We start from the raw sequence: 23,484 nt of genomic DNA, 5'->3' as shown, positions 1-23,484 counted from the left end.
AGGATTTGCAATCTGCCTTGAAAACAACGCAAAGTGCCAGAGCTCCGCACCTATGGAAGTCTTACTGTGTTTCTGTAGATTCAAATATGGATTTATCTATGGAACTTCAGGCACCCACAACTGAAAACAATGTGGCTTTCTTTTCTAATTCTATTATTGCTTATTATTTTTTATTACTTTGATACTGTAATTGCAGTTATTCACATCTCTCCTACACACTACGCTATCCTAGGACGATCACTGGTTTAAATGCCAGTGGATCAAACTGTTTTCATTCATTCCAATATTTCTTTCACATGTTAATACTTTTTAAATTAAATCATTCCCCCTACGCTGACATCACAGATTTAACAGTTACTTCCTGATTAGAGAGGGGAGGAAGATGAATAACTCAGACTTTTCAGATATGTATGAGAAATCTTTCAAAGCATACCTCGCGAACCCCCAAATCCCAACAGTTAAATAATTATAAACCAGATAGGTCTTTACACAGAAGTTTTATCATATAATTATAATGCCGATCATTTAGAACTATCCAAAACGTCTCCAGCATTTTTAAACAGCTAAGCAAAGTTATTTTTAAAATCAAACATATGTGCTTTTTTCTGTTTATGTCTTCGGAAAGAACATTCTGTATAATGAAAAACATGACCAAATTTTTCACAGTACATCACTATAAAACCCTATAATTGACTTTTTGGGTTGGTTTACTCTATATCTATTTTTGTCCATGTAGAAAACAGCAATGATGTGGCGAAAAGACCAAAATGTAGGTCCCATTGCAGGATAAGGCTCCATCCTGATTAGTGAAGAAGTATCATGTTTTCCCTGGGAAACATGCCCATTTTGTAAAAGGGAATTCAGTCCACATGAACCTCTTCTTTAGGGAAAAAAAGGGAGAAAGAAAACAACAAAAAAAAAATCAGTTCTTTTAAGCTACAGAGACTCTTGTGATTATTCTCAGCCTTGGCTGTGAATGACTCAACAGAGCCTTTCCTCTAAAGAGGATGCAACTCGATTGATTAAGCTTATTATTGGTTGCCCCAACACGAATTTCCTATTTTTCAACAATATTAATCAAAACCTAGAGCTTAAGATTGCCTTCTATTATTGTTTTAGTTCAACCTGAAATGACAAAAGCATTTAACATCAACTATTTTCTTTTACCCCAGAAGAAATAAACTTTCTAAAACAAAAAAAAATACAAGTCAGGTGGCAAGAATATATTCAATGTTTCTGTCACTATTGAGATGACTATGGACATCACCAAACGCAAATGAAAGTCAACTTGAAATAGTAAGAAAAACCAAACACCTGCACTAAAAAATTTCCCATTTTAAGTACTACCCAGCCACAAAATTAATTTAGATTACACATTTTATTTTATATACTACCCTCGTTCCTCTTTGAATGACCTTTAAGCTCTATTATCACAGATCACTTATGTGCCCCAATCAATGACAGAAACTGTGCAGACACATTTCCAAAGGAGTTCTCATGCCAAAGGGAAAAAAAAACCCACTGGCTTCTTTCAGAGTTAATGAAAATAAATCACATGGCATTAAACTTTAAGTCAAAAGTTTGAAGAAAATACTGTTATCTTGCAAATTGTTTAACAGCAAGATATGCCATAATTGCTGTGAGGTATATCTTGAGAAATTGAAGATGACATCTAAATCACAAGCTTGCAAAACAGGGAGCATACAGTCCGCGGTCCAAAAGAGAGGACAGGTTTAAGGGGAAAGTTAAGTTATTTCCTTTAGCTCGGAGACCAGCTCCAGCTGCAGCCACTAATATTGTTACTACTATTAGATTCTCCCAAGGTTTCCAAGAATCTAGTGTCCGGCCCCATAATGAAGAGTTCCAATAAACCAGTTTATAGTGCTAGAAGTCAGGTGTAGTTTCTCTACTGGAGCGAGAGTCTCTCCAATACCTTCAGGCATTACCCTCCCCCAGCCAAGCCGCCCCCAGTTGTTCCCACAAGCAAAGATGCTGATTAACAAAAGTAAAGGATTAACAGAAAAAGGATCCATTTCAAATACGAAACATGATGAATGTCATATAAGAGCTTAGGATTGACTGACAGGTTGTTTTTGTTTCTTTGGGGTTTTAATTACTGAAAGAAAAAGAAAGATGCCAAAGCTTGCCCTAACAAAATTTAAAATTCTGAGCTATCTTCACTCGAGAAGTTCTAATGATACAAACGTCAGACAGAAATGTAACAGAAGGACACAATCAATTTTAACTAAAATATAAATTCGTGGCCCAGGTCACCCAGGGAAGCTGTGGCTCCTCATCTCTGGAGGGGTTCCAGGCCAGGTTGGATGGGGCTTGAAGCAGCCTGGGCCAGGGGGAGGTGTCCCTGCCCATGGCAGGGGGTGGAATTAGATGATCTTTGAGGTCCCTTCCAACCCAAACCATTCTATGATTCTATGGAAAAAGTTTTTTGGGGTGGGAGCCATTCACGGGCAGGCAGGGGAGGAAGTGAAGGGTACAGTTCAGCATCTCATCCTACAGATACTCCACTTAAAATCTAGGAAATAGAGACCGGAAAGGCAGCTCCGTTACCTCGTTATCACCCTGATACAGGCATAGGTTTATAAAGAATCACGTGGTGATGCTGAAATCAACAGTCAGGCCACAAAACTGCTACCTCACAAAACTCTTTAATGGATAAAAAAAAGGAAGAAAAAGTTAGAAATGTTTACCTACTACCTCTGGAAATAATCAGGATTCAGGGAAAACAGAAACGGAGTTTAATGCAACCATTAAAGAACCACTTACAATATGTGTGGTCCTTCCGTAATCCAAAAACATGGTATCAACGCTTTTGAATCGAGTTCTGAATAGTCTTCGGATGTGATTAGATACATTTACACCAATCAATCTTTCAAAAGGAAGTTTTGATTTACTAGTCTACTGTGTTGAAATGTTTGAAAAAAGAAAACATTAAGTGTTTGAATATAATCATCATAAATCTGCAACAATATAAGGATAAATCAGTCCAGATGGCAGTGTGATAACATTCTGTGTTTCTAATCTATAAAAAGATGTATAAAGTTCACCCTCAGGCCCGTATAAAAGTGTAGTTGAAATTTAAGATGATAAACGCTGGATTCAAAACTGAAATGAAAAAAAAAACTCTCAAGTGTTTAATAGCAGATACAAACATTCTGGTTTCAGTATATTTTGCCTGTCTATTATGTTAAGAGTTATTATAAATTATCAACTACAAAGTTATATTTTGAAACTTTGCTGGAGATTTTTTATTATTAAAGATTCAGGCTTAATTTTGCTCACACCTGAGGATGAAATGGAACCAAATTTATGCCCATAAGGTTTCATCAAAGCATACTTTTAGGAAATAAGGTAGGACAATAATAAATACACAAGTGAATCCCTCCCAAAAGTCAGTCATTTTAGATAAAATAATAGAATTTTAGTAGTCTTAAAAACATGGGAATTTGCTAGCTTTCAATGGGACTATTTCCTTCAGAAATGCACTACAAAATTAAGGTGCACGTTGCCCAGGGGAGCTGTGGCTGCCCCATCCCTGGAGGGGTTCCAGGCCAGGTTGGATGGGGCTTGGAGCAGCCTGGGCCAGTGGGAGGGGTCCCTGCCCATGGCAGGGGTGGGACTGGATGGGCTTTGAGGTCCCTTCCAACCCAAACCATTCTATGATTCCTTGATTATTAAAACCAGCTTTTCCAGACTTTTTAAAGAGGTAATCACTTTCCCGTTTGAAGCCTCAGTTTTATGATACGTACAGGTATTGCGGTTGTCACAGAGCTTTCAATAAGCCGGTTCATCCAGAAAGATGAGGCAAAATCATTAAGATCATCAATAACTGGAGGAGAAAATATCATAATTCAAAGAGCCAAGCTTAAAAGTGTTAACAAAATAAAGATGAGATTTCAGTCGGGGGGTTATGAAAAAACTCAGACTGATTACCCTGAAAAAACAGAAGTGGAAAATACCTCGTTGTTTTAAAGCTTCACAGTGAAATATTCCTGTCTGGATGGCAAATAAATTACAAATCAAATCAGTACTAATGCTTTTTAAATTACTTCTCCAAAAGTAAAGACTGTTTACTTCTATAAGCACAAGGAATTGAAGTTCTTAAGTTTCTGCATGCTGATTTTACACCAGTTATTCACTTACACACTAACATCTTTGAAAATTCACTGACTTCCCTACCCCACGGTAATACCCGGTTACATAGTACGCAGCGCTATAATCTAGATAACTGTTATCAGTCTATCTGTACACAAAGCCTTCGGAACAGGGATCTGTACAAAGATCAAGGACTCTCTGTAAAGGCCATCCCTGAATTCTTAGGGAAAGCCCCTTCTTGGTTTTCTCTCCAACAGACCTAACGTTTAGCCCAAGGTTATGACGAGACAACTGTGTTTTATAGCTATAGATAAACCTCACCTCCAGGATCCCCTTTTATGCCTTTTTAAGCTACTAGGTATAATGTTTGGCTTCTACACTACCTTGTGGCAACAAATCTATGAATTAAACACTGTTAAAAAACTACTTCCTTGTATTAATTTTCAAACTGTCATCTGATAATTTAATTAGGTGCCCCTTGTTTTTGTTATGAAAAAAGGGAAATAATTGTTCCCATTCACTTCTCCACATTGCTCATAATTTTAGATTTCTATCATATTCCCCTCCCAGCTGTCTCCTTCCAGGCTTTAGCACTCTGCCAGTTCAGTTTCTCCTTGTACAGAATTCATTCAATTCTTTTCTAGCTCTAGAATATTGTTTTTATAGTAGAGAGAGCACAACAGCAGAACTACTAGTTACACTGTTTTCCTACACACGCTCAATCACTTTAAAATCTAATCACTTTTTGACAGCTACTAAGCCCCAACTACCAAGTTTTGAGAGGTATCCACTGTACATCTCGGCTCTCTTTTCTATTAAGATAAACAGTACAGAGCTCATGCATGAAACTTTGGGTTTATCAGCAAAGGATTTCACCTATTTTCTCACTCACTCAGTCCTCCAAAATCCTTGGGTGGCTCTACACAATCAGCATTTCATTTCAGTACTCTGTGCAACTTTGCCATTAGCAAGTTTTCTTGCTTCCCAGGATCCTTGGTAGACCTCACAAGCAACTTTCGAAGAATCATGGAATCAGGAGAGACCTTTAAGAGCACCAAGTCCATCCGTCCCTGCCCACTCCTAAACCAGATCCCTGAGCACCTCATCTGCCTGTCTTCTAAACCCCTCCAGGGATGGGGACACCTCCACCTCCCTGGGCAGCCTCTGACAGGGCCTGAGAACCCTTTTGGTGAAGGAATTTTTCCTGATGTCCAATCTGAACCTGCCCTGGTGCAACTTGAGGCTATTCTCTCTCATCCCATCGTCTGTCACTTGGGAGAAGAGACCAACACCCACCTCGCTACAACCTCCTCTCAGGCAGTTGCAGACAGGGATGAGGTCTCCCCTCAGCCTCCTTTTCTCCAGGTTAAACAACCCCAGGTCCTTCGGCTGTCTCTCATACCCCTTGTTCTTCAGCCCCTTCCCCAGCTCTGTTCCCTCCTCTGGACACGGTCCAGCACCTTAATGTCCTTCTTGGAGTGAGGGATCCAAAACTGAACCCCGGATTCAAGGTGTGGCCTCAAGCGTGCTGTAGTGTGAAAATAAACTGTTCCTACCCTTAATCTTTTATTCATCGTCTTGTAAAAGGATCTCTTCTTTATCTCCCACAACATTTTGCAAAGCTACTGAGACATTAAAGCTGCTAAAAAGCCACTAAGCAATCCACTAAAAAGATTAAAACTACTGGTGTTCCACCAAATTCCATGCTACTGTTGCAATAACTTACTGCTTAGCAATAAGACAGAACCTGGAACCACACAGTTTTGCAGTTCCCTTACAGACAAGATGCCCAACAGAACTTAGGAAACATTTTGTGTTGAAACAATGTGCAGTATGGACATTTAATTGATAATCACTGATTTTAGACACTGGTTCGTTCTTCCAAGAAATGTGATTTATAATCAATAGCTCTAGTCATTAAATCCTTATTTTGTTCTATATGCAGAATAAGTAACAAAAAACTACACTGAATACTGCTCGAATATGGCTTTCAAGTAGCCATACTTGAAAATAATAAACATTTCTGGTCTTGACATTTTTGTATTCAAAGCACACAAAAAGGAGCTAAATATCACAAATAGAGGATACAAAGAAAGGGTAATCAACTCTCACATGACAACTGAACTTTGTGTTAAGCCATGAATGATCTAAATTGAAGTTACATAAACAGAAAACTAATGCCACTGGCAAACAGCCCCGCTCTGTAACATTCTATTTGAGAACCACTGGTTAAAGAAAGAGACGCTGAGCTTTGACAAAGAACGATATGGGAGATGACATCAACTTCTTTCGGCAAATGAGCTCAGCGTGCCAGCTAGCTGACAAATTAGCTTCTAAAAACCACTAACAGTAGCTTACAAAGTCACAGCTGTTATCCTGTTTTGAACAACAAAATGTTGATCTCGATTGAAATGTCTAGTTTAACAGAAGATTTGTAAGCAGCCTGGTGGTTTCTTTTTTTAACAAGTAATAAGTTCTATTGAGGAAAGCACAAGGGGCAGGCAATGACTGCACCCGGATGACTCCAGGAGATGTTCAAGAGACAGGATTAAGTGCAACACTGGCTTATGTTCCGCACCTTAAATTAATAAAAAAACAACCCTAGAGTTACAGGCTCAGCAGCAACATAAATCTACGAATAATAAAGTACCGGCATCACTAACAATTTCTTCAGCTAACTCAAGCAGTTCCCCGCATATTAACTTTGATAGTGGGAAGGAACGCATCAGAAAACCTGATTAAGGGAGTTAAATCAACTGCAAGACGTTAATACTCTTCTAAACAAATACTCTACAACACTGACTGGTGGATGAAGTAAAAAAAACAAATAAACATAATATTACTTAGCGCTTTGACTATTTAAGTAGTGTATATCTTCACTTCATGGTAAAATATCAGACAGTGTTCTCCATTTCTCAGTTATAAGGGACCAAAAAATATTAAACACAACAGAGACAAACTCAGTCTTTGTGTTGGTGCTCCTATGACCTTCATCACTGCTATCTGAACACCCCTCAAGCCTGTGGTTCATCTCCATAGCTACACACACCTCTCAAGCATCGGGCTACAGCCCTTTGCCATGATAGCGTTCTCTCTTCTTCTTACAGCTCTTTTACCTCCACGACAGTGCAATAACTTCAGTGTAATCACTCCTGACTTATAGTAAATAAAAAGAATAATCAAATCAAGACAGATGTATGCCACGTTCAAGTGACGAACCCACAGCCATCAAAAACAACACTGGTCAAACCTTGGATTGTCCCTTCTAAGATCCTACATTCAGACATCTAATAAAGATCTTGATTTAATAATGCTGCATAAGGCCTGTTTCTATCAGCACATTTTCATATTTTTTCATCTTTAATGTACAGACAGTTTAATAATGAACAAAGTAAGACTGCAGGCATGTTAGGAGCTGAACACAACCACTTATTCTCAACAGCAAGTCTGGTACTTATTTTGGAGCGAGTACTACCAACTGCCAGATTCAAACCCAGAATCGGTCTGTCTCGTTGAGGGATTTGTAAAACAGAAAATAACTTGTTTACCTCCTAAACAAGCAGGAAGGACACAAGAAGCTAGCACCTCTAAGCTGATAACCAATACCTCTAAGCAAATAACCTCTAAGATCATCCAGTGCAATCGTGCATACTAAACCATGTCCTGAAGTGCCACATGTACATGTTTTTTGAACACCCCCAGGGATGGTGACTCCACCACTTCCCTGGGCAGCTTGTTCCAATATGCTTGACCACCCTTTTGGTAAAGATTTTTTTTCTAATATCCAACCTAAATCTCCCCTAGTGCAACTTGAAGGCATCTCCTCTTGTCCTATCACTTTTTACTTGGGAGAAGAGACCAACCTCACTAGAACCACCTTTCAGGGAGTTGTAGAAAGCAGTGAGGGTTCCCCTCAGCCTCTCAGTCAACCCTCATTACCATTGTTCTCCAGTTCTTCACCAGCTTTGTTTGCCCTTCTCCAGACATGCTCCAGCCCCTCAATGTCCTTCTCGGAGTGAGGGGCCCAAAACTGAACCCAGGATTCAAGGTGCATTTCTGATGGCAGGATGCTGTTGGCTTTGGCCTTCTTGGCCACCTGGGCCACTGCTGGCTCATGTTCAGCCGCTGTCAATCAACACTCCCAGGTCCTTCTCTGCCAGGCAGCTTTCCAGCCACCCTTCCCCAAGGCTGGAGCTGCACGGGGTTGTTGTGACAAAAGAGCAGGACCTTGACCTTTTTGAATTATATACAATTGAACTCATTAATCCAGAATGTTCAGATCCCTCTTCAGAGCCTTCCTGCCCTCAAACAGAATGATGATCCCACACAGTCTGGTGTCACCTTGCCCTGTTTTCCACTAATGCAGACCATGGTAACACTGTCATCTCCTACCTGTAAACCACCCACAAATTATCCAACAACATAAACCGCCAACATGTCAGTACTTAGGTCACATGAAGATTCTGGTGTTCAGAAGAAGGAGACTTGTAGCCTCAATTATTTCCAGTATTGTGATGAAACTATTGGGTCTCCAAGAAGATACACACTGGAACTTATAAGAAGTTGCATATGTTCTCAATCATAAAAGTGGATGTGCTGAGTTCCAAATTGTTAATTTAATGTTTGGAAAACACATACAACGAAGCTCATCTATGTAGAGGAATAAAGAACATCATACTACACCAGAACAACATTCCATCTAACCATGCCCCCTTTTAGGAAGTGATCGATACTTACCCCTTCCTTGTTTAAACCATGTATTTGATTTACAGAAAGTCATACATCCATCACTAGAAAATCAGCTGTTTAAAGTTGTATAGATAAAGCTAAGCATTTTCACAAAAAGCACACCCTCGTTGTGTACCACAGGCTGATAGAAGTTTGTGGGTTAATTTTTTAAGGTTTTTAATTTTATTCTCTCTGTACTTCCACCAGACTACATCTGATATAGAGAAGAACATGTTTCTCCCAAGAGTACTGTAAAGGAAAAGAAATAATTAATACTTTTTACTCTCACAGTGTGACATGTGCCACAAAAGAGCACATGAAAGTTAGTAATTCTTCTTCATAGCAGAGTTTGAATACTGTGCACGAAAGATGGCAAAGAGCCATGGAATGAGCAATAAGTGATAAAAAGAAAATCACTGAATAACGAACTCTGAAGTGAGCAGTATTCGTTCCATGCAAAGCATGAGTCAGGAGTTCTAGGGACGAGAGAAAAACCAATCAATTAACACTATTATAGTGTACTGCGTACAATGAGACTGTACCAAGGATCACTGGAAACCTTATTTCTAGCATTTCTGTTCTACTTTCACCAACTTATTTTTCTTTCAGTGTAGAGTTGAGCTAAACTAACTTTTTCAGCAAAAGAACACAGATCTAAGGAAAAAAAAAAAAAGCAAAAAAAAAAACCCCAACAACAATAACCTTATCAGTTGGGAACAGTTCTATTTGCAAATTGTTCAGATTTTACCTCTAAATTAATAGACAATCTTGCAGAAAATCTTTACTATTTCATCTCCCTATCTGTCATATGTCCAGTCTAGGAATAGTTACTAACAAGAGTTGAAAAGGAAAGCACTTGAAGAATTAGTGTTCTGGTAAATTCACGAATTCTAAAAATGTGTCTGGGCACAATAATGTCATGTAATGGATGTCTGACCCTGTAAGTTTATTTCAGTTATTCAAAAGGAAAAATAAGCTTGAATTGCTGTAGCTCCTATGCAGAGATAAAACAGCTATTTTCTACCCACATCAGAAAATGAAAAGATTGAATTGCACTCAGTTATGAATTGGATTTGTTCTTCAATTAAAAGAGAAGAAAAATAAATCAAATTGAAGCTAAATGACAAACTAAATACTATTCCATTGTAATTTGGTCCAAAAGACAACTGAATTTGTTATTTCTTCAATTCTTTGATCATTATGTTTAGCTTGTAAAGATGCCACTTACTACTGCAAATACTCTATTTCTGAACTGACTGGTATCATTTTCCCCAAAACTGAAATATAAACATTCTGCTGCAGAGCTGCTTCAAACCCACACTGGGCAAAAATGGACTTAAAAAGCAAGAAAACATTTAGATTTTCATCAAAAATAAAAATAATTTTAAAAGACTTTGAAGAAGTGACAATAATTGCAGATTTTACAAAATGAGAAGGATGAAGATGGCAAAATAAAATTGCTTATTCTGCCTTATTCCCAAATCCCAAAGTTACTGAACTTTCTTTTTAAACTAAGAAAATATATTCTCCATCTATCCACAAACAAAATATGAAAGATGAAGATAGCCTCGTTTCACACTGTACAGAGAACACAGTTATTTCTGAGAGCCACAACATCAAAGCCTGTGCAATGGAAGGAACTCTGGCTCATGGAAAGCCACACTTCCTTTAGCACCGGGTTTTTGGCAAAGCAGCAAACTGCCCAGAGCACCGCTGGCTTTTACCAAACGGTCTGGTGGCATCGATCTGTACATGCCCACGGGTTCTCCAAATATAAGACGTGAAGGAGCCTGGCTACAAGGACCTGCGCTGCAGCACGATTACAGAGTCTGAAATCCAAAGGAGATGAATATCACGGAAGATGTAACTCTCCCAACCAACCTCACCTAATGGATTTCAGTACAAACTAAGTGGTACAGGAATTAATCTATAATGTAGATTCCACACCCTGAAAACGCAGCTTTCTGTAAATCACCATGCTTAGAAAGTCCAAAGGATTTTTAATGTTCCACACAAATCTTAACCCACTGACATGCTCAGTATCAACGTGCTGGTCCATGAAACCGTGATTTGTTTGATTCTTGAACTAATTTTCAAACAGACTGATAACCTTGAGTCCAACGTCTTTTCAGGCCTAGAACAGTCCAAAAATACCACCTGAGTTGTAGAATGCTCTCAGATAATTCCATAGAATCCTTTGATTGGAAAAGACCTTTGAGATCATTGATTCCAGCCATATCTGTCCACTACTAAACCAGACCCCACAGCACCTCATCTCAGCCTTGCCTAATTTGTGACTACACTGCTGAATTTCCCAACAAGACTGGTGTTTAGAGCTCCTGGTCCAACATACTCCTATTCCAATCACCAACAAGGACTTTGGCTGTACAGTTCCAGGAGCGATTCAGGTCTTAAGTGCCCATCCATTGCCGTGGCCTATCCTCACACACACCATAACCAGAAGGCAATCAATGCCAATAGTCTCTGGGCTGTCCACCACCATCTTTTTATGTAAAAAATGCCGAATTTCACCCTCCTTAGAACTTCTGACTCCTCACAGACTCCTCACCAGGCAAGCAGGAGACCTAGAACCTGTGTTTGGTTTTGAAAAGGAAACATAATGATAAACTTTGATTATAGAACCATAGAATGGTTTGTGTTGGAAGGGACCTTAAAACCCACCCAGTTCTACCCCCTGCCATGGGCAGGGACACCTCCCACTGGCCCAGGCTGCTCCAAGCCCCATCCAACCTGGCCTGGAACCCCTCCAGGGATGGGGCAGCCACAGCTTCCCTGGGCAACCTGGGCCAGGGACTCTCCACCCTCAGTGTGAAGAATCTCCTCCCAATGTCTCATCTAAATCTGCCCCTCTCCATTTTATAGACATACCCCTTTGTCCTATTACTCCATGCCTTTGTAAAAAAGTCTCTTCCTAGCTTTCCTGGAGCCCTTCCAGGTACTGGAAGGTCACTATAAAGATTCCCCAGAGGAGCCTTCTCTTTCCAAGGCTGAACATCCTCAACTCTCTCAGACCATCCTCAGAGCAGAGGTGCTCCAGTTGATCATCTTCATGGCCTCCTCTGGCCCTGTTCCAACAGTTCCATATCCTTTCTATGTTGAAGATTCCAGAACTGGACACAGGACTCCAGGTGGGTCTCACAGAGCGGAACAGAGGGGCAGCATCACTTCCCTTGCCCTGCTGGCCATGCTGCTTTGGATGCAGCCTGCTTCCTCCTCCAGACCTGAAAAAGCAGCCAACCAATCCTCCTCCTGCGAGGAAGATACCACGTGTTGGAAATGCAATCGAAACAGCTCCCATGGTCCTCCCATCCTCACTTCAGTTTGATTCTCTCCTATTCTTCTTTAGGCATACGGGCCAGGTTTTAAGCACTACGCAGAGCCAACCCGACGCGCTCTAAAGTAGCTCCACACCTCACTGAACACAGCTGCGCTGCTTCCAGGATCCAAATGGGCTATTTCAGAACAAACCAGGTTTCACACTGCCTAGGAAACTGGAGAGCGATTTTCTCCTAGGTAAGCTGTCATGGGACGTTTTGCAAAGCCAGGTAGTGATGGGATGAGGGGGAACGGCTTTAAATTGGAAGGGGAAGATTTAGATTCGGCATTAGGAAGAAATTCTTCACACTGAGGGTGGGGAGGCCCTGGCCCAGGCTGCCCAGGGAAGCTGTGGCTGCCCCATCCCTGGAGGGGTTCCAGGCCAGGTTGGATGGGGCTTGGAGCAGCCTGGGCCAGTGGGAGGGGTCCCTGCCCATAACAGGGGGTGGAACTGGATGATCTTTAAGGTCCCTTCCAATTCAAACCATTCCATGATTCTATGAAAGTGGCGCAGGTCGTTCATCCTGTTGCTGTATCATCACTTCTCCTCACCTTCAGTATTCCTACTCTACAAAATGAGAGCCATACTGTTAAAGAAACTCATTAAAACCCAGTTTTGCTTTTTAAATCTCCTCCACCTTCCAATTTTATTCCTTCTTTTCCCATTCCATTGTCTTTCTAACAGTCCCTCTCTCGAATGATCTTCAGACCTCTCCTCCAACAAAACAAACACAATACATTTTTAATTACAAGGGAAAGCTTAGACTGTTGAAAGCTGTGGAAAAGAAGTAGATCCAAGTACTAAATACTTTATAAAAAAAGAGAACAGAAAAAGACGTGGAGAGATAGATGAGAGAGAGGATGAAACCATCTTATTTCACTATTTTTTTTCCCTAAAAATACTATTTGAAGGATTTGGGATCTCAAACTTAGCTAAACTTCATAAGCAGCACAGAAATATTTCAATGTGCCCTCATCACATGAGGAAACATTACAGAGTTGGGTTATTTTTCCCAAAACTCTGGAGAAGGTTTGTTACGCCCAGGCATCGCGCTCAGGTTCAAGCAGATAACAAGATCAACCACTTGCACGCAAATAGCTAACACTCCTCATACTGGAATATGCGGAGAAAGTTAATAAAATTAAAACTACCTACTCTCCCTTCTCCATGAAGTTCTTCAAATCGCTGATTTTTATTAGAGTTCATTATATGGGTTTTTCCCCTCCCGCTTTTTCATACTTTTCTTAAATGGCTACCTGCTTATATTTAATTGTACACTCCTCAGGGCAGTGACTATTTCCTTAATTGTCTGTAAAGTCCACTGCTATAAACAACGCTACTATGCAATGTTAAGTAATAAAAAAATGAGTAATGTTTTGTTGAGAAGCAGTCATGCATTAATTATGCAAGATAATCTGGAAAAAACAGAAATATGGAAAAAAACCCCCATGCAATTAGGAATCTAAAACTTTAAAGCATCACTACCCAATGAGTGGTTTATGATATTGCCTTTCAGTATTATATTTAATTTCTCTTGGGGTATTTAAAAAACATCTGTTCTAAAAGTTACCGGATGGGTATTGTTTACTCGGAAAGTGCAGCCCCCTTGCGCACTGTCAGTTAAACATACAATATTTTCAATACACATTATGAAGGCTACTGGTGAAGCAGGCACTTAGAATGCAAAGAATATTCTACACATTAAAACACACGTGAAAAATACTGTCCAAGAGTTACAACGTAAATCAAATACAGATTCTAAATTCAGTATTTAATAATGACGCAATTTAAGATTAAAAAAAAAAATTTCATTTTTATTACTTACTGAACTAATTTCATGCCTTAAATATACATTGCTGCAGACTTACACAAGCACAGAAGCTACTGAAACTGGTATAATTTTAAAACCAGAAGCAAACTTTTATTGCTGAACTATGCCCCTGAAAATGGGGTTTAATGTGAAAACACCGACACCAAATCTGAAAAGCGCAAATACTCTGCTTTAATATTTCTAAACTTCTGTTCTCTAATCTTGACGGAGGTTTGAAGGCAGCAAGTCGGTATTTTTCCAGTGTAAATGTTGTGCAAAAGCTTTACAAACATAGATCTAAATCTGCAATTGCCATTACTAAAATAAATGAAAAATCTATAAGCAGCAGTGGAACTGGCATGCAAATAAAAGAACTGTCAAGACATATACTGCCTAAAAATAAGCTTACAATAACTATTTTAAAGACTGTGTGTGGTCTTACCCATATATTTTGGCAAGATGCACTTTCTCCAACCACAGCTAGATTCATCCAGAAGCAGTGGCACTGGAGAGTCTCTGTCTCACCTGTCAAACTTGAAGAACGTTGTTCAGCAGACCACCATGAGTCCATGGACAGGATCCACAGCGCTACGGCAGCTGTTCTTGATAAGTGTTCTCTAACTATAGAGGCAAAGGCTCCAAAAATGTTCTGTGAGAGGTTCACCCTTAATATACGTGCATTTAAAAACAAACAGAACTCTATCTAGAACGAGACTTTCGGGACACTTATGGCAGGGCAGCACTGGTGACTTCATACGTATCTCTGGCTGATACTTGGGAATAAGATCACAGAAGATCCAAGTCTGTTTAATATACCTTAGAATTCAATTAATTTATTTACTTCTCAGAAACTATGACACCCTTCAAAATGCAGGCAATCAAATGAAACAACTAGAACCCTTAAATCTTCATATAATCTAGGAAGATGAGCCTTCCTCTTCTCAGTTTCTTTCCCACATATGACACGGAAAATACTTTCACACCAATCTACAAAGAGATGAAGGAAGAAGGAGAGGTAAAAGGCTGCTTGGCTACAGCAAAGGTAAGAGTCAGTGAAAAATCTGATGAAGCAAGAAAAGCTGACGGTTTTAAAAGCACAGGAGAGGGTATGTTGATGACCAGCAAAATCTAAGGAGAGAGCTTCTCTGAATCCTGTCTATATAAAAAACTTCAACTGTTATTTAAAAGCATATAATCCTTAATTTCCAGAGCAACGCGAATATTTTCTAAAAATAGGTCACTGCTTTTAACTACCGAGATTTGCTCTGGTTTAACTCCTGGTAGCATTGTACCCTAGAAGACAGAAAGGCTCTAGAGAGATTACTTTCACTTTTCCCTAGATATATTTAGTGTACTAACTAGCATAGTTAGGATATTATTTTTCTTTGGTTTTGTCAGTAGCATGTTTGAAATAAATTTTATTAAGTGGCAGTGTATGTAACATTGCATTGTGGGTAGCAGTTTCCTGCCCTAACCTAGCCACATCCTCAGCTGTTATATGAGACAAGTTTCCCATATTTTCTGCAAGCTGACTTTAAAAAAAAAAAAATGAAAAAAGGGAAAAAAAAAAAACCAAAAAAAAAAAAAACCAGACAGGAGAAAATAGCTCAAAGGTTAGGGTGATCTTAAACACCATGTATTGAGTGTTTAGAGTGTGTGTGTCTAATCAAAAGGGGTTTTTTCTCACTTAATGTGCAGCCTACACAATGTGTATTTGAGGAACGCAAGGAAAGGAAAGCAATGCTTGTCAGAAAAAATATCTGAGCAGCAAGAATAATCCAGATGAGACACGTTTGACCATTAAGATGCAGCCGCTTATTTGGAGCCCGATCAGGGGTTAGATTATTTCATCTTTTATATTGTATGAATAAGCGAGAGAGTTGGCAACTCAGCATGAATGAGAACAACTTACTCCTGCTCACTGTTATATGATGTAACCGCTGGTTAACAGAAGATGACCATCCTTTTAATTTAAATAACAGTTCGGTTTATGGTTTAATTTGATCTTCAGTAGCCTGATCCCACTGTACAGAAAACAGACAACATTTATTTATGCTAGAAATCTAACAGCATTTTTCCCCCTCTACATGTTTAGCGGTTCCAGGCACCATCTGCTTCAAACCAAATCTTTTTTAGAAGGTTAGAAGGCAAAGAACAGAAAATTATCATTAAAAGGCAGCAGTAAAACTCAGATGTTCAATGTTACTCCTCGCAGACACCAATAAGCAGCAGCATTTTAAACTAAAGGACTGCTAAAATAACCGTGCTGTTACAGGTTTGTTTTTTTAATTAACAGGCAGTTTTAGCTTTTGCTGTAACAAATCAGTGTATATGCAATATCAGCACACTCGGAGCTGCTGCAGATGCTGGAAATGAGAATTCTACAAGATACCCATACCTAGCAACAAAAGTTCCATAAAACATGCGACTATTTTAAATTAAAGGCTATGTTAAATATATTAACTGAACCATCAGAAAACACGATACTATCCCTCTAAAAATTATAATTACTTTTAAGTCATGAAAAATAGAGCCAAGGAGAGAGCTCCTTAAAAAAAAACCAAACCAAATAGAAAATATTGCTCTAGCAGAATATGTTAATAACACCTATAATTAATACCTGCATCAGAGGAAACCGCATGAGGACTTTCTGTATTATAAAAATCAGCATCTTGTTATAGTATATATTGCAAAACCTGTCAGTAAGTGCAATTTAACAAGTTTGTCATCGAAGTGCTTTAAGCAGAATATTTATCTCTCTCCAGCTGTAGCGCAGAAACGAACATTAAGTACAAATAAACTTTCAGCGGGGTCTCCCCCTGTTTATACGCTGAACGAGCTTTGAGTGACATAAGGCAAAATGTTTGGAAATAAAGCATGGCTTAAAAGTTTCAAAACACATTTCCAAACAAGTGAAAGACGTAATTATGTCTTAGCGTTGCGTTACAATCGACTTTAAATAAGATTTCATTTGTCGACAGAGATCAGGCTCATAGTTTACCAGAGGAATTCCTTAGCATAATAACCTCCTTTGTAAGTGCAATTGTGAGTTAAAGCATCCCCTACGGAAGACGCGAGTTAACGTCGATTTTTGTATATCTACCTTTTAAACAAAAGACTGTCAAGTCTGCAACGGAGACCCCGGTTTATGCAGCAGCTTTTCAGGATTCACGCCTCTGCTTCGTTAGAAGCACAAATGATACTGAAAGGAACCACCAGTTTCACAGGTACTAGGTCTGCATAAAGTTTAGCCTTATAATGCCTCTGATAAAAAAACTAGCATTTTTTTTCAGTGAGTTTCTGCAAACTGCATCTAGATTGCTCAGTTAAATTATTTGGGTTCCTGCTTTTAATGGATTTTGCCTCTCTAGATAAAGACTTCCCAGCAGCGGTCTCCCAGCACAGGTGAAAAGTTACATACAGTTAAAGAAGAAAATCTTATAAGGGTATTTTATCAAAACACATTAAAAAAGTTAGAGAATAACTTTGCTTACATAAGTAAAAGCATTAAAAAGTCGTTCCAGGGAAAGCCGGAGCACAGTATTTCAGTGCAATAAGTTTTAAAATTCAGGCTTCTGCAGGAAATTCAATATTCTAACATTAAAGATGTGACTAAGAATAAAATCTGGAATTTTTAAAAATCAAACAACTGCGTTCATGCGAATAAAAATAAGTGTTTAGGACCAAGATGTGACTTTCTGTTATAGAGAAGTACTGAATTCACCTAGCAATCAAATAAAAGTTGACAATTACCTTCAGCGCATAGCTGTAGTGGAAAAACATCATGCTTACAATTAAGAGTTCCGCAAATAACGGAGGCAGCAACCTCCAAAAGCTTTTGCTGCATTGAAAGTTGATTGAAACTGTAATGCACACAAACATATTTTATGTGAACATTACCATTCTTGCCATCATTTTTATACAGTTAAACTTTTTTCCACTGATATTCTTAACCATACTGTGAAAATATAAAGAAATAAAAGTAATTTGTCTTTGGAACAATTAAATAACACCGTTACTTTTATATGAGATGAGTGATTTCCAGAATATCCCTTTTTCATTTTAAGGTAGAATTCTTATAAATTAGGTAAACTCTAGTAAGTATTGAATAAATAGCATTTATCTTACAATAAATATTATGAAAGCAGTTTTTTATGAACAGGGGTTTATGTTGTTTTAAGAAATATATCATGAAAATCAAAACACACAATCTGTAATTGTTACTGAAATTTCCTTTCCCATTTTCTCTCCATCCCTGCAAAACAGAGAACCTGCTCTGCACCCACAGCTCCAGCTATTCATCTCACAGCCTTCCTGGCCAATTTCTTCCTGGGAAAGCTGAGGACAGAGAGGAAAATAAAAAAGGAGGGATGGCAGCTTCCAAGAGATGTGTTTTATTTTACAAATAAAAGCTCAAAAACATCTAGAAAATCTTTGACACTAATTCTTCTGCTCCCAAAAATATGAATGACAACAAAAAAACTTTTTAAATCACTCAGCTAAAACCAGAAAATACAGAGCATCTGTGATACAATCAGACTAATAAGAAAAGTTCTAGACGTAATGTCCAAAGAGGCAAAAAATAAGATACTTTCTCAAAGATGTTTCCAATTTTGTTCTGAATCTGAGTGAGCAAATCAAGACTACTAATACACACTGTCTGTGCACATTATTCCTCACTACACACAGCATTTTGCAATTTATTTCAAAGCCTCTATTATAAACAAAAAAAAAAAAAATACTGCTTTTGTTAACCCGCTCCGTACTGGTACAGTAAAGGCTTATATTACACAATCAAAGTCAAAGTTACAATATGTTAAGTATATAAAAAATATTACCCACACATGCAGGCATAGGACGGTAAGGATTTCAATCTTACATGTGCATCACATTTATGTTTCGTTTGAAAACCAAGTGTTAACATTAGCCGATGAATAAAGTTATTTATAGTCTCCCCAAAAAGTCTAAGGCTGTTCTATTTCTCTTAATCGCCGAAAGTATAATAAGCAATTAACGTAAGCGCAATCAAAGCCTCCCAGCTCTCAGGGTTCATTCTGTCAGGTCTACGTTAAATTCGAGGGACACGGGTGCTCCAAAGCATCGCGCAGCCTGCAGTGCTGCCTAGGTATGATAGCCAAAGGACACGTTTTGCCCCAAACAGAGCTGAAACAGAATTGCCCTTAATTTGCATTACATAAAACTGCCAAGTAGTTTTGGCGGCACGTAAAGCGAGGCAGAGATGATTTAAGATTTGCAAAGGAATCCCCAGACTAACACTCCTGTGACAGCCAATTACAGGAAAAAAACACCAGCCCAACAAGCAGCCGGCTCCCAGCCCTTCGGAAAGGTACAGTTTCGTACAATGAGTTACAGATCCACAAGCAGAGGAAGACAAGGAGAAAAAGTAAAACAGAAGGAATCCAGCCACCCAGCAAATATGAAGCAGACCCAAGCCCGTGATACAATCCAAAGATGTAAATTATTGTAAATCATCACTGTTGTTCAGAATTTCACACAGCCACTTCTGCCAATTTTGCTCACTTTTCCACAGACACAATAATGCAGCCGGGAGAGGGAAGGGGGGAGGACAAAAAAAAACAGCAAAGGAGGGGGGAAGAAGAGTGGGGGGAACCTGAACTGAGAGCACAGATAAAGTTCTGCTGTCCATATGCTTTGACTGTACAGAGGTTTGGGCTCTTACAGCATTCTGTACTCTCTGCAAATCCTCGTGAGTCACAAAAATCAAAAAGCTCTATCCTTCGAGCCTTTGGTCAAAATGGAAAAAAAAATAAAAAAATAAAAAGAGAAAAAAAAAGGAGAAAATAAAAAAGAAAAGGACTAAGGAAAAAAAAAAAAAAAAAGAAGAGGGGGAGAGAGAAAGAACCAGCCAGAGTGTAGGCAGTCCTCCCGGAGTCCTCTGATGTCACAGCCACATGACTCGCTCGCTCCAGTAACAGTGCTTGCAAAAAAAAGGAGTTTTTAAAGCTTTTGCTTTTTTGGATTGTGTGAATGCTTCATTCGCCTCACAAACAACCACAGAACCACAAGTGCGGTGCAAACTTTCTCCAGGAGGACAGCGAAGGAGGCTCTGGTTTTTAAATGGTTAATCTCCGCAGGTCACTACCAGCCACTGAGACCAACAGAGTCAGTAAGTGCTCTCTAACCACAGTCTATGCAGTAATAGCAGGTCCTTCAAATATTTGCTCATTCTCTTTTTTTGTTGTCTCGTTCCCTTGCTTTTCACACGTTACCGGTGCTACACGAGATTTTGACAGGGAAAAAACCAACTATAGAGTCTATGCGATCCAAGAACGCTGTAAAACTAAAACGAGGTTTGGCTATGGTTTGTGTTTGCAGTTTGAGGATCCAAGAAGCATTTACACCAGAAGGTGAAAGCTCTGCGTGAACCGAGCGGGACTATGGCATCAAACAGCCTGTTCAGCTCAGTGACACCATGTCAGCAGAACTTCTTTTGGGGTAAGTACTGCAATCTCTCAGCTGCCGGTTTCCGTTGTCGGGAGTTTTCTGGCTTTTAACGATGCTGGTTACAGTTATCTGAGCAGAAAGCGGCTGCATGGGATGTTGGGGTGCTCCACTGGCACACCTGGGGTGGGGAGGGGGGAGTCGCTGTAAAGAGCTGCTGCAGCTTTAGGAGAGGATTTGGTAGCTGACAAGCTGAGCAACGTGCAGTGGGTGGCTCAGTGCTTGGCGTTTGACAGCAGGTGTGCTCAGCTGTCACGGGGTCAAGGTGTAGCTGCACACGGCTGGAAGAGCCCGATGGAATCTAGTGTCGTGTTCCATACCAGCTTAGGGGAGAAGATTAAGTATTTAGTGAGTTAATCAGCATAGGATCTCTCATTAAGAACTCTGGTGTAAAGCGTAGTGCTTTCAGATGTATCCACCGTCACCGGTTAACAAAAGATATCGCAAGATACTTTAATTATAAGACTTAAGACTGCTTGTTCTCTAAAGCTGTTGAAAATGAGTAGCCCGTAGCATATAGCAGCCTCTCCTCCACATCACTGCCCTATCCTTCCAGACATCTTATTTTTAAACACATCTCTCTGATGTTATCAGTGCATATCTGCAGCTCTCCGGTCTTTTGTTGCCCTCCCTTCACAGCAAAGCATGCTCGATAATAGATTCATTTGTAAAAGCAAATTCTTCTCATTACACTTACGAACAAGGCAAAACATTCAGGCATAGAAATATTAAGCTATAAAATAAAAAGTACATGATTTAACATGCTGATGAATTTCAGCTTTAATTGAACGTGGGATTTAAAACGCTCTGTAGAAGAGCACTGCCAAATATTTACTTCAATATTCTGAAACTTGCTTTAAGAAGTCATATATGTATACTGAGGTATTTATTTATATGCACTGCATACATAAATGCCCATAAAAATCATAAATATGCTATAGAATTGCATCTCTATCATTGCTTACTTTGTATCTGAGAGGAAGAAGCTTTACAGTCTTAAAATCAGGACAGAGCCCCTCACTTACAAAATATTAAATAAAACTGAATATGAGGTGAAGTGATTTATCTGCAAGAAAAATAAAGTTGTATTTTACAGCCTGTCAGAAAATGCTGTATTCTAGTCACCCCGAACAAGTAGTCAGAAGTATATTTAGGGTTTTTTTCAAAGCATCTTTTACTGAGACAGATCAGGAAAACTGAAAGTTCTGAAAGACTGAGGAAAACAAAAATTCTGAAAACTTACAAGATTTTCTTAATGGTGTCCATCATGTTGAAGCTATGTTGGGACGGTAGCTAAATCTATTTCTTTTCCTCCCCCGCCTCCCCCCCTCCTTTTAAGAAAAACAACAATGCCAAAACCATTTTCGGGATATAGATCCCGATTAAGCTTGGGTGGTAATAAGCTGATGACTGGAGTTCTTTTTACCCCTCCTACTTCATAGGCTTTGACTGGTTCCAGTTAAGCACATGAATGAGCTATAAGATCCGTAAGAAAGGAAATGAAGAATAGTTTCTTCCAGGAAAGAAACCAGTTTAATTTATGACCCATAGATACCACAAGAGAGAGCGGAACTTGGGGCTGCTCAGGGAACCCCGAACCCCGAGCTGAAATGCTAAGGCAAGACCGGTGAGCAGCTTTGCTACCGAAACTGCTGTCGTAATGAAGCAGAGCAGAAGCGTAGCCAGACCACATTATCCCAGTGTTTACAACAGGAAACACAGTTTACATGTATAGGGACTTTCTTTTGCTTTTACTTCCAAAAGAGATTAGATGAAATTTAGTTGGCTAAAATTATCAAAACATGGAGTGCTGACTGCTTAATTCATCTACTTTTGATCACTCCTAAAGCAAGCGAGGAGGGCTGTAGCGTGAATAATGCTTCGTTCCAGACATCACTAAATAGGGTTGAGCACACAAATTTCACGTTGGACACAAAAAACGGATGGAAGGAACATTAAAATTTCACCAACTCTACCAATACAAAATAAATTTCTTAAGTTAAAAACAAAACTAAAAAAAAAATCCAAACTCACAACTATCTAAAAAGGAGACAGAGCATATATTTAAAAGGACAAACTCCAGAAGACCCAACCTACTCCTGAATTTGCCGTTTCCTACCAACAGTGCAGCAGCACGTTAGAACACATATACATTCTTCCTTTCTGTACTGTCTCTATCTCCTCCTGCTCCCGTGTCCACCTTATTCTTTTCAGGGCTGCTGAATTTAATTATATTCCTCTTCAAGAATTAGCTGATGAAACATAATGACGAGTAATAATAAGGAAGGAGAACAGCGCTGTGATGACTAACTCGCAGGGTGGCTCATCTGTGCCAGTAACCGTACTGCTGAAAATTCTCATTTCACTTCTTTGGTCTATCTGTTTCGGACTTCATATGAAAGGGAAAACAAGAGTAGTGAAGTGGAAGGACCCCTTCCTCATTAACCTGAATGTACACATTCCTTTACAGTTTAGTATATTACAATTAACTGCAGAAATTTCATACCCAGAGCACTTCTAACTTAGGCTACTTATACACAGGTTTCAACTGCATGATGTCTATGTAAATCTTATTAAGCTTTTAGATGTAATTGCATTTATTCAATCAGCAAAGGATATTATATTCACATCCATATTCTTTGACGAAAAAAATGCTCAAAAAAATGCAAAAAAAAAGTATATTTATTAGAAGATTTGATAAACATTGTTCACACGAACTATTGCAGAGAATGAAACACTTCTGAAATGCCTCCCATAACAGTCACAGGGTTTGGTTTGTTGGCTTTTTTTTTTGTCCTAAAAAAGGCTTTTTCAAATATGGTCTGTGCATCTCCGTAGGAGGATTTCACCAAAGAAAGTAAAGCAGATCAAAATTTGGCTGATAATTTAATCAGTTATTTCCCATGTCACTTCAGGAAGCTGATCCCAATAGACGGACAGGGTAAATAAATGAAAGTCTTCAAGTTAAGAACAAAAAATATACTCTGCTTATATTAAAATACTCCTCAGTATC

General features: G+C 39.1%; 2 protein-coding genes across 12 annotated transcripts in view; one reads left to right on the top strand and one right to left on the bottom strand.

The window, feature by feature from the left end:
- Positions 1-23,484, bottom strand: part of SUPT3H (SPT3 homolog, SAGA and STAGA complex component) — a 302,304-nt gene that overhangs the window by 237,185 nt on the left and 41,635 nt on the right. The window lies entirely within an intron of this gene.
- The window catches only part of RUNX2 (RUNX family transcription factor 2), a 221,399-nt gene continuing 217,926 nt past the window's right edge, over positions 20,012-23,484 (top strand). For 4 of the 8 annotated variants that reach the window (XR_008448936.1, XM_054061043.1, XM_054061036.1 and 1 more), the window contains exon 1: positions 20,393-20,465. Coding sequence is in view for 7 of the 8 variants with exons in the window: in XM_054061043.1 (XP_053917018.1) it covers positions 20,408-20,465 (58 nt within the window). In the remaining variant the exon portion in view is untranslated. Of the gene's footprint in view, positions 20,137-20,289; positions 20,466-23,484 lie in introns of those variants that run through there. The other 4 variants (XM_054061038.1, XM_054061034.1, XM_054061040.1 and 1 more) reach the window with 2 other exon arrangements.

This window comes from Cuculus canorus, chromosome 3, assembly GCF_017976375.1.
Source record: "Cuculus canorus isolate bCucCan1 chromosome 3, bCucCan1.pri, whole genome shotgun sequence".
Taxonomy (NCBI): domain Eukaryota; kingdom Metazoa; phylum Chordata; class Aves; order Cuculiformes; family Cuculidae; genus Cuculus; species Cuculus canorus.
This window is presented reverse-complemented; position numbering and strand designations above follow the sequence as displayed.